Source organism: Pteropus alecto, unplaced genomic scaffold, assembly GCF_000325575.1.
Source record: "Pteropus alecto unplaced genomic scaffold, ASM32557v1 scaffold131, whole genome shotgun sequence".
Taxonomy (NCBI): domain Eukaryota; kingdom Metazoa; phylum Chordata; class Mammalia; order Chiroptera; family Pteropodidae; genus Pteropus; species Pteropus alecto.
In genome coordinates, this window is record NW_006434709.1 from 270,927 (window position 1) to 283,129 (window position 12,203).

The following is a 12,203-nucleotide window of genomic DNA, read 5'->3' on the forward strand; positions in this document are numbered from 1 at the left end:
ACATAAGAAGTCACTTAGAAGCTATATGCCTACTTCTTTTTGTGTGACATCTTATACTGTATCTTCTGTTAAGCCAGTATTTTCCACTGTGAGGACTATTAATAATGTCTTGCTACCTTCATCTCCATGAAGTGATTGTGTATAACAACTATGACATGAAGATATTATTTTTATTTACATTTGTAGATGCCACATTTTCCTGCTAGCTTTTTAGTAATTGTTCAACGGTCCTATTTGTTTTGGCAACATGAAACAGATTAAGAGATTTGTCTGGGAAATTTTAAACTTTCAAATTGTGAAATGCTTTAGCAGTTTAAAGATTGACAGGTGTGAGTTGGAAGAGACTTTATGTAAAAATTGGCAACTGTGGAATTGAGCAGTTGAATAGTAACTTTGGAGAAAATGCAGAAAACTTCTTTATTTCACTTTAATTAATTGAATGACTCTCTCTGCTTGTCATGTGTAGGCACTCAATTCCCTAAGAATTTTTGGTATCCCATTGTTGGGCAATTAGTTTTGTGTTCTTCTTTGCTCACATGTTCTTAAAAGTCTCTGGTGTTGTAAGGGACCACTCAATAAAATGACAGACGTGGGAAGGGGATATCATTAAATCATAGTGCCTTTTTCCTTAATAGTAAAATAACATACATTTTAATTATTTTATATTTTATATTAAAAACTTTGTCACACTAAAATTCTCTTGTGAATATGCAAGTTAGCTGAACCTATTGTGGTAATCATGTCACAATATATATATGTATATAAATAAAATCTTTATGCCGTAAACCTTAAGGTTATAGAGATATATGTCAATTATAAAAACATGAAAAAAAAAGAAAAAATTCTCTTGCTAATTCATGACAAATTGATTAAATCATTTTATAAGATACAATTGCACATTAAGGTATACAGTTATATGCAGATTATTCAAGTTATGGTTTCCCTAACAAAAGGGACACATCTCAAAAGTGAAATCCAAATTTTTCTCTGATCAATTACCTTAATCATAGAGGAAGTCTGGGTTTTTGTTCTAGCCAGGTAAGTAGGTTGTAATTTTAAACAGTTTGGTTTGCTAAGCATGATTAAGACACCATTCCCTTTGAGGTTTACCCTTTCACTTCTAAGGTACAACTGTTTATCACCTTGGGTCAAAGGTTATAAAAAGTAGTCATCAATTAAAGCTTTATTGGTTGTAATTGGTAATTCTATGAAAGGAGCCAGCCATACTGGATCTGATAATAAAAGACTCTTTGTTAAAATATTTAATAAATTAACACTCTCTCTTGGAAGGGGGAAGCTAATTACAAAGCCCAAGGTTGTTAATCATAATGTTTACTTTCTTCAAAAGCACAGACTCAACTACTCCATAATCATTAGACATCAGATTTCTTTCCTTTTTTTTTTTTTTTAATTCCTGCAGACGCTGTCATTCCCGGAGGGGATGTTCTTTTCTATGGCTCAGGCTTGGGATATGGCGGAAGGAGGAAATGCTAAGACAAACAAGTTATAAGGGCCATCTTAAAAATAAATAGGACTCTGTTAGAACATCAGACTACCTTTGCTGTTTTCAAAAAGGGTCAGAAGTTTATATAGATTTATTTTGTAGGCTAATTGATATCAAAAATTGAGCCATTTGGAAGGATTTTTATTTTAATAATAAATTATCTACTAGAGCAATTATCCTTTCCCCATATACAATATTTTTGAGGTGTTTTGACAGTATTGCAGCTCTTGAATTTAGAAAATTTTCAAAATTTTCGAAATTTTTCAAAGACCTAACATAGGTAAGTGGAGCTGTCACATACCACCATCGTGATTCTTGAATGACCTTGCCATGGGAACTCTCTGAATGGGCTTTTACATCTGGGAATCAAATATTTCTAGGTTTAAGCATTAGGGGGCATCTTGGGTTTGTTCTTTACACATGTTTCTATAGTCTGATCTTTAGGGCAGTTCTAATGAAAGAAAATCCTGCTTTGGACCTGCTGTGCAAATTAGCCATATGGCGAAGTGTAATATCCCGCTGAATGTCATTATGGGATCCTATGAAAAGTGCTCCCCTTTTCACTTGGAAGCAAATTAAAATGGCCCTTTCAGGTTTTTTTTTTCTTTCTTCTTCTTCTTCTTTTTTTAAAACTCTGAATAAACCTGTCTTCACTTGGAAGCCAGGACAGTTAAAAGGGAGTTCTCCAGCTGCAGTCAGGGTGGTGAAATTATAGGCTTTGCCCAAGAGCAAATGGAAATACTGCTTCCTGTGTCAAGGCCAAAAGAACAATGGTGTGTGCTTCTCTCCTTCCATTTTCCTCCCTTGTTCTTTGTGTACTGTCTTTAGCTGCTTCTCATCCAAGGGTTAATTTTCTGTTACTGCGATGGATGAGAAGGACTCAGCCCACTCTCTATTAGACCCCATATCAATCGTTACCAGGAAAAACCACTAGATGAAGTGCTGTTTAGCCAGATAATGGCACAGTAAATATTAAACGAAGAGGATAGAAGGTCTGTCCCACTTTGTCTATTGTGTAGACACATTGCCCATGTGAAGTAGTATTGTCCCAGAGTAAGTTTTGTTCCTTCTGCAAAACTAAGCATGTAGATACTACTAAGTTTGGAAGGACGGGGCTAAGTAACTATGAAATGTTTAGGGTGTCCCTGTACATTATACATTTCACCTTTTATGAAGACAAATCCATGGTAAGGTCTTTCATCTGGCCTCTCCCCACCAAGAGCAAGGCTCACATAATCCCAACTTCTTTCACGCATACCTCTTTGTAACCTGTAGTAGCTAAACTTTGACTTTTGAGCTTTGTTAGCAATACATTTTACCAATGTTACAGGGAAAAAAGTCTCATTTGCCCACATTGAGTGACAATACTGTGTGTGTTTCTTATGCTTATATTCAGACATGTGTCTACACACATGAGGAATTAAAGTTGTCACTGTGTTTTAATTTTTATTTTTAAACATTCAAAACTCACATTCGTTCCAGCATTTGTATGACAGTTTATAGCATGTGTTTGAAGAAAGTAAGTTGGAACAGTGTTGTGCAGTAAAGGTGGATCATACTGAATTATGTTGTTTGAGAAAAGATTTTTGCACGTAAAGGTCAGTGAAAAGAGTATGTATAATATGATCCTCTTTATATCTGTGTTTATATACTGTACATATTTGTATATATGAAATATCTATTTAGAATAGAAAAACATCTGTAAGGGAGTACACCAAAAAGTAAACAGTAGTTATCTTTAGGTGATATGATTATGAATAATTTTTATTTTCTCTCTTTGCCTGATCTGTATTGTCTGGTTTTTCTAAGTCACATATTTAAGTTTTGTAATTAATAATAATTTAAAAAGAGATAAACAATACAGAAAATACAGCTAAAATCAAAATATTAAAAAAGCAAACAATTTGTGGCATAGCCTGAGGAGAAGTGGGTTATTTCCTGGTAAAATCTAGTGCCAGGATTAATGATTAGACTTAGGGAATTGGCAATGGCTTTTGGAGCATTCGACTATTAGCGCTTCTCCAAGTTTATCACACAATATGATATAATAAATAAATTAAATATGAATTTAGAAAGTAAAGCACCCAGTAAATTGAAGAAGAGCTTAACAGAGCCAGGGGATTTTTTTTTTTTCTTTTTTTAGCATTAAGTAAAAATAGAGTGTATTCTGTGATTGTTTAGCTCTTATATAGTTGTTCTATAAGTGAATGATAAAAAATTTGTTGTGGAGATTTCTTTATAATATAAACTCTAGTATTTATGTTGACTTTCAGATGGGATATACACACTTAACATAGAAAATATTAAACAAAGCTTTGCTTGGCTTCTAAGTGTTTCTTAACTTTTATTGAAATGCTTTAGATGCATTAAAGTCTGAAAACTTACAACAGCATTGACAAATAAAGATAATAATTAACATTACATTATCTGAATTAGAATAAAATTTTCTCTAGTTTTAGAGCTGATTGGATTAAGAAGTTCAATTGTTGAATATTGAGTGTTTTGCCACCCTTAACAGAGCAAATCCTAAAGGTCAAATGACTCTTTATCCCTTTTCCACTGTATGTCTTCTGGCTCGAAAGTACAATCCTGAATTGATGAATACATTGGTTGTCCACCCCTGTACTTCATGGATTCTCCTTTTTAAGGCTGCCAGAGTGTGGGGAAAGAGGGACTTTCGGTGGCAGCACAATTCATCCTGTGCAGGAGGATACTCAATAGTGCTATGCAAGAGCACTGATAGGAAGATCCTATATTCTTGTGGTTTCATTCACTTTTAGAAGTTCATAGAGTAAAATACTGACAACTGTGTGCTGGGAGAATGTTTGGCCATATTTCATATGAAATTAGTAGGCCAATTGCTTGCTAGACACTGGAATCAGTTTGTGGATTATCTTTGAAATAGCTTTGGAGTTGGGCACATCAACCTGCTATGAGTTACCATTTCTATAAGGATGTTAGATCTATAGCCACGTGAATGGTGAATGGACCAAAGACAAATCATAAAGCAATCTTAGAGGAAAGTGCTGATTCAGAACGAGCTCCTATTGTTCAAAATAGAGCAATTGGGAAAATGAAACTATACAAAACAAAATATGAGATCTGGAAAAACATACTAAATAAAATGGGACAAGGAACATCATCCTAAAAATTCAAAGGAAAAGTGATTCTAAAAATAGTTTTCTACAAGAACCAAAAAGAAATTTTAGAAAATTGTTTGGTATAAAGAAGGCATAATCTTTATGAAACAGGAACAAAATTCTTTAAAAGAATAAACGAAGGTAGAAAAACAACAGGATGAGATAAATAGGAATAATTATAATGATAATTGCAACAGAAGGTAAAGTGTAACTATAATAATGAAGTCAAAAGAAAATAGTGATTAATATTTTATGCATACTTTTAATCATTTAGTCAAACAAATGTATATTGAATGCCATTTATGTGCCAGGCATTGTTCTAGGGTCTGAGAACACGACAAGAAACAAGACAAACAAAAAACTTGTTCTCATGGAGCTTGCATCCAAATGAAAGGAAACAGATACACAAAAAAAAACCAATATAATGTCAGATGGAGATGTGTGCTATGCAAAGAATTAAAAGAGGGCTATGTGTTAGGTAAGACTGTCCATTTTAAATTGAGTAGTAGAAAAATCTCTAAGTAGTTGACATTTAATTTTAAGTTGTATTTTAATTACAAGTTATATATTTCCTAATTGTTGGTGTCACTTGGAGTTTTTGTATTAGGTCTTTTTATACTTTCATAATAGAGATACTCCTTAGATTATCTCATTTTCTCCTAGTCTTCAGTTACCATCTGTCTGCTAATGATTCTGAAATCCATTATTGTTAGCCTAGCCTTTTCTACATGTCTAATACAGAGGTCATTATCATCAGTCCCCCAAATACAGTCAATTTTGTTATTTTTGGTAGTGATGTTCTGTTCTATAACGTCACTGTAGACACTGAATTAATGAATACTGAGCCATTGTTCCCAGGAGAAATACAGCGTTAAGTTCCTATGAGCTTCTGATCACATTTTCATCAGCCAATCAATTCATAACCTTATTTTATGTATGTTTCTCTTTAAGGACACATTATTCAGTATGTATTATTGACTCATTAATGCTGCATTCACAACCAACAACCTTATAACTCCTGCTTGAACAAGCTTATCTAAAACATATGTTTTCTCCATAAGGCACATCTTGCCTTCTTGAGCTTAGGAATGCTCAACAACACTTTAGTAATATTTTTGGGGCCATTTAAAATAGAAAATCACCAACAAGAAGCACAAAAATGGAAGACATGAAAAAGTACATGAAAAGGTGCTCGACATCACTAATCATCAGGGAAATGCAAATCAAACCCACAATGAGACTCACACCTGTTAGATGGCTGTTATCAAAAGACAAGAAATAACAAGTGTTAGCGAGGATGTGGAAAAAAGGGAAACTTTGTGTGCTGTTGGTGGAAATGGAAATTGGTGCAGCCACTACGGAGAATAGTGTGGAGCTTCCTCAATAAATTAAAAATAGAATTTCCATATGATTCAGCAATTCCACTTCTGAGTATTAATCTGAAGAAAATGAAGTCACTAATGTGAAAAGATAAATGCACCCCATGTTCATTGCAGCATTATTTACAATGGCAAAGATAGGGAAATAACCTAATCATCCATTGATGAATGAATGGATAAAGAAAATTTGGTATATATACACAATGGAATATTATTCAGCCATAAAAAGGAAACCTTGCTTTTTGCAGCAACATAGATGGAACTTGAGGGTATTATGCTAAGTGAAATGAGTCAGACAGATGAAGACAAATACTGTATAATCTCACTTATGTGGAATCTAAAAAAACAAACAAAAATATCAACCGAACTCACAGATATAAAGAACAGATTGGTTGTTGCCAGAAACAGGATTGGGGAATGGGAAATTAGGTGAAAGTGGTCAAAAAGTTAAAAAGATTATAAAATCTATAAGCTATTGAGATGTAATGGTAACTATAATTAAGAACACTGTACATATATTTGAAAGCTGCTAAGAGAGTAGATCTTAAAAGTTCTCATCACAAAAAAAAAACATTTTTGATTGTGCGTGGTGATGGATGTTAACTAGACTCATTATGATGATCATTTCACAATATATACAAATATTGAATCATTATGTTATGCACCTGAAACTAATATATGTCAATTATATGTCGATTTAAAAAAAAGAAGCACAAAAATGCAAAAAGTGTGGCACTAGATAGACTTGAAAAGGATAATTGTTTATAGTATGTGAACTGAAATAAGAAGGCAGAGCGTTCCCTTTTTTGACCTCAGCTAGGAAGATGTGCATCCAGGAAACTCAAATTTCCACCAGTCTGTACACCTTCATAAATGACTATGAGAGAGCCACGCATATTGATTTTGAGGTTACAAGTAAATTTTAGCAAGTAGACAAATTTGCTAATATGAAATCTATGAATAATATTTGACTATCTATACCTTCTCTTATGTTTCATCTCTTATTAAATAACACCACCTTCAAACCAGTTACCCAGATTAGAAACCTCACATCAGCCTTCTTTCCTTCCTGTCTTTTACCACTCATATCCAATCAATCATTGGCTTGCACCTCCTAAATATATGTCAGATTCTGACTGATGTTTTTTGTATCTAATTTTCCCTTTCTTCATTCTACTCAACTACAACTTCCAAGTGTCTAAAACTCTTATTGTCTTTAGAGTTGAAGGCCAAGTATCTTAACATAATTTACAAAGCCTTCCAGCCTTATCTCTTGTTATCCCTCTCCCTTATATCTCAAAGTTCCAGCCATGAAAAACTTCTTTCAGTTCATGGGAAGTGTGATGCCTTTTTTCTTTGAGCCCCACCCCTGTGTCTCTATGAGGAACATCTTTTCCCTCTTTACCTGGCTTATTTTTCTGACTGATTCTTCAATTATGAGTTTGTCATTTTTTCCTGGGACGCTTTCTCTGACATTCCTCATACCCATTACACACACACACACACACACACACACACCCCATACACCCCATACGCACCCCATACACACCCATATACCACTACAATCCATAGGATTCTATAGTTTATTTTAATATAATTGCTTGTTTAATTGCTAGTCTTCCAGTGTAGACTCTAACTGTAGATTCAGTGAGGACAGGGACCATTCATAGTGTCTATCACATGGTAATAAGCACTTTAAATATATTAAGTGACTTGTTTTTCTCTGATAGTGTGTGTATTAATTAATTATTACAAAGACTTTGGAGCGCTGTAATACTAATGACATAAAATGAAAAAAAAAATTTTTCATTTATCTGCTTTTTTTTTTTTGTTTATATCTTCAATAGAGTTTTTTTTTTTTTTTAAACATATTAGTGATTAAAAGAATTTGAGGCAGAGGTGGCAAACTGTACAGTTCATCTATTGACCTATTTGTAAATAGGCAGGCATTTCATCAATTACTCAGCTGAACTGGTCACACATCTGCTTCTCAAATTCCACCTGTAAGCATTGAGTTGACAAAATTGGCAGAGGAAATAGAATAATCAGAGGTGAATTTATTTAGCAGTCACTAGGGAAAATCTAACTTATTTTTGTAAATGGGGAAGCCAGATCTGTTAGATAAATTTATCTTTTCTTATGTTTTTAGTCTATTGAATGAATATTTGAAAGGCAAAACTGTATCTACTTTAGAATTAAGTAGAGATTCATGATTTAGTTTTTAAATAACATTTCATCTTGTATATTTTCTATCATTTATAATAAATAATTAAATTAGTATATTGTGGTCTTAATTAGAGAGAAGGCTTTTCCTAAATTCTCAGCTAAGTGTATTTTGGCTCCAAAGCATGTTGAATATGTAACATCACACCAGAATAATAAAGGGCCTTTAGGACTGTTAACCTTAAAATGAAAAGCCCTTTACTGTGTACAGAATGTAATTGACATTTAATAATACCACTACCCTGTGAAATGGTGACAAGTAGGGAATAACTAACAAACCAACAGGCAGTTTCCACTTCTTATTTTTTAAATAGAATCATTTGCTACCTCATTAACTTAGGGACTAAGAAAGCCTTGAAATAGTTGTCTTAATGTTTGATTTCATTTTACAGCCAGGAAAACTCAGGTGTGTATAGTTATAATCACTTTAACATTTTAAAACCTTTGTTTTTAAGTTACACCAGGGGTCAACAAACGGTGACTCATGGGCCAAATCCAGCCTGCTGCTTGTTTGTGTATGACTTGTGAACCAAAAATGGTTTCTATTTTTAAATAGTTGGTAAAAATCAAAAGAAAAACAATATTTCATGACAGGTGAAAATTATATGAAATTCTAATTTGAAATTTCTACAAATAAGATTTTATTGGAACAGCCATACTCATTCACTTTTTGTCTATGGCCACGTTTGCACAACAGCAGAGCTAAGTAGTTGCAACAAAGACTGTATGGCTAACTAAGCCTAAAAATCTTTACTACCCTGCCCTGTACAGAAAACGTTTGACAACTCCTCAGCTGCACTATTGAGTTTGCGTGATTTAGTACCTTAAATCAACTTTCCCAGTTCAAAGAAGTCATTGGATAAAATTCTTTAGACTGAACTAGATATTGCAGGGAGTTTATACTTTCTTATATGGGCAGGGAATCTACTTTCATCATCAATTTTATCTTATTTAATTTGTAAATAAGCACTTTCATAATGGTTATTTATCACTTCTAAAAGCTTTGTAAAAAAATTAAAAAAATAAAAGCTTTGCAACTGTTCTGAAAACTTTGATTTAAAAATCTTCATAGCAACTATGTGTGGTTGTCATCTCTACAAATGAGAAAACCACAGCACCTCTCTTTGTGAAAGTTAAATAATTAAATAGTGTAAGTTAAATTTGAAAGGGAAGTTATATAGTAGTCATATGAGTTTTAGAACTAGTAAGGGCCAGACCCACAATTTGAATGAAATCATCTCGTTCCCAAATCAGTGGTGTTAACCACTGTGCAGTGCTGTCTCTCCCTTTCCACCCTTGTTTATTCAGAGAAGTCTTCAATTGAGAGTAGAATTTCGTAATGAAAGAATCATATTTTAAAATCTTTGAGCTTATATTAGTTTTCTTGGGCTGCTATAACAAAGTACCACAGGCTGGGTAGCTTTAAACAACATAAATTTGTTCTGTCACAGTTCTGGAGGCTGGAAATCCAAAAATCAAGGTGCCAGATGCCATTCTACCTCTCGCATTCTGGGTAGAATCCTTGTGTTTTCCCAGCTTCTGGTGGTGCTGTCAATCTTTGATGCCCCTTGGTTTTCTGCTGCACTACTCTAATCTCTGCTGTGTCACCACATGGTGTTCCTTTGTATCTCTATCTTTGTGTCTTTTCTACTCTTCTTTTAAAGACGTCAGTTATATTGAATGAAGGACCACCCTACTCTAGTATGACTGCATCTTCATTTAACTAATTACATCTACAATGACCGTATTTCTAAATAAGGTCATATTGAGAGACCCCCAGGAAGGACATGAATTTTGAGAGGACACTATTCAGCCCAGTTTCAGAGCTCATGAGCCAGCTCTTGTTCACTAGAGCTCCCTTCAGTTTAAACCCAGAAACCTAAATGAAAACTGGAAACTGCATAAGAATTTCCAGTGCTTTGTTTCTTTCTTTCTCTCTCTTTTTTTTTTTTTTGGTGTTAGTCCTATGCTAGATTATATATTCTATCTGGAAAGACTGATTTACTGTTTTCAGTTCCTCCTTTTTTCCTGTCTCTCTTTGGCCCATTGCTTATGATTTATTTTTATTCTGGACATTTTTTCTCCTGAAATGATCTGTGAAGTTCTTTAAGGAACATTTTCTCAACTGTTGTTATACCCTATGAGAACGTTGGTTTGTTCTCATTCTTGTGAATTTGTGATGGTTGATTCAGAAACCAGCTCTGGTGTGTCAGAGGTTGAATTCTGGTAGTTTCCTCTTAAGAATTTTTTGTAGTCATCCCTGTGGGATTTCTAAGTAAGATGCAATAAATGGTGATAGTTATTTTTACTTTTTCTATGACTTTCATTGTTAAAATAGCAAATTTTGAGAAATGTGTGGCTGCCTCAGTTCCAGATCTGGGAGCATCTCTTTTCCCATGAAATATTAGAGTAATCGGTCCAATTGTGTCAGACTTTCGTTTATTTTACAGGGTGCCCGGGAAACATTTGAGAACTACTACCGAAAACAGAGGCGAAAACAGGCCCGTTTGGTGCTCCAGCCTCCATCTAACATGGTAGGATCACTGCCTTCCCTTTTCTCACTTTTGTCACTATTCTTCCCTAGTATCTTTTAATTATTTTGCATATGTGTTTTAGATAATTTTTTACTGTCAGTACCAGACCACTTTTGATAAATGTAACTCACAGTAAGAAAATAGCAACTCTGACACCCATTGATTGCTGTGTGTCAGGCATTGTTTTAAGTACTAGATATGCATTGTCTCATTTCGTCCTCACTGTAACCCTATAAGGTAGTTACTATTATTATATTTACCTTATAGTCTTGAGAACTGAGTCTTAAGAAATTAAATAACTGGTACTAACTCTCTTAATATATCAAAACAGAAACAATAACTTTTTTCTTCTTTGCTTTGTTACAGCATGAAACTTTAGATGGCTACAGGAAATATTTTAATCAAATTGTAGGGTAGGTATGTGTATGTGTGTGTATTTAAATTTATACACTTTTAATACATAGATTTTTGAGACTTGGAAAAATAAATCAAGTTTTCATTGGGAAATTCATTTTCTTTTTTAATTCTTTAGACAAGATTTAGTTTTGACTTTCTGATGATTTTGAAGAAATGTCTTACTGATTTCATTATTATTATTGGAAAGTGCTTTTTGTGGATAAAGGGAGAAAAACATTGAATTATAATCTTATTATATTTGATGTTCTGTTTATCCATTCTTGATAAGAGGGAACCAAATAATCAACAAAAGTTAGCAAACTTTTTCTAAAAAGGCAAGATAGTAAAGTATTTTAGGCTTAGGAGGCCATAAGGTTTTTTGTTACAACTACTCAGCTCAGTTGTTACAGTGCAAGAGCAGCTAGAGACAATATGTAAATGAGTGAATGGCTATATTTTATAAAAGAATGTTTATAAAAACATGCAGTGGGCCAGATTTGTCCCATGGGCTATAGAGTTTGCCACCATCATCTAGAGTATCTGTACTAGTATGAAATTGCAGGTCCCAGATAAACACCCCAAACACAGGCATCTTATTCTAACTGCAAAATAATGACGTTGTAGTTAAAAGAAACGGAAGTAAATTGGATTGTTCCCTGATATTTCTTTCTTTATTTTCAGATTAAGATTGTTTTAATATAATTGATAGTTTTAATTAAAATATGTAATAAATATTCCCTATTTAAATAATTGTTTAATTAATATAAACATTTAGGCAAGATAGCTGACAATACATTTTAAATGCATAAGAATAAAAAGTCACAACTGAATGTTAAAAAATAAGTGTGCATTTTTTTTAACCTTTGTAAGACATCTTTTCAACACTTGAATGAAGAAGTCTATATAACGATAAGGGGAATTATTTCGATATTTCGTGTATTGGGTTCTTAAAAAATATGTATTTTAGCTTTCATTGTCTCTTTAAAATCATCGGTTTTTAAAAATGTATTAATGACCTGATATCTTT

At 33.3% G+C, this 12,203-nt stretch overlaps 1 protein-coding gene across 1 annotated transcript in view; it reads left to right on the forward strand.

Annotated features, from left to right (window-relative positions):
• Positions 1-12,203, forward strand: part of EXOC6B (exocyst complex component 6B) — a 519,851-nt gene that overhangs the window by 243,551 nt on the left and 264,097 nt on the right. The window contains exons 9-10 of the mRNA XM_015587609.2: positions 10,697-10,780; positions 11,147-11,193. Coding sequence (XP_015443095.1) covers positions 10,697-10,780; positions 11,147-11,193 — 131 coding nt within the window. The remainder of the gene's footprint in view (positions 1-10,696; positions 10,781-11,146; positions 11,194-12,203) is intronic.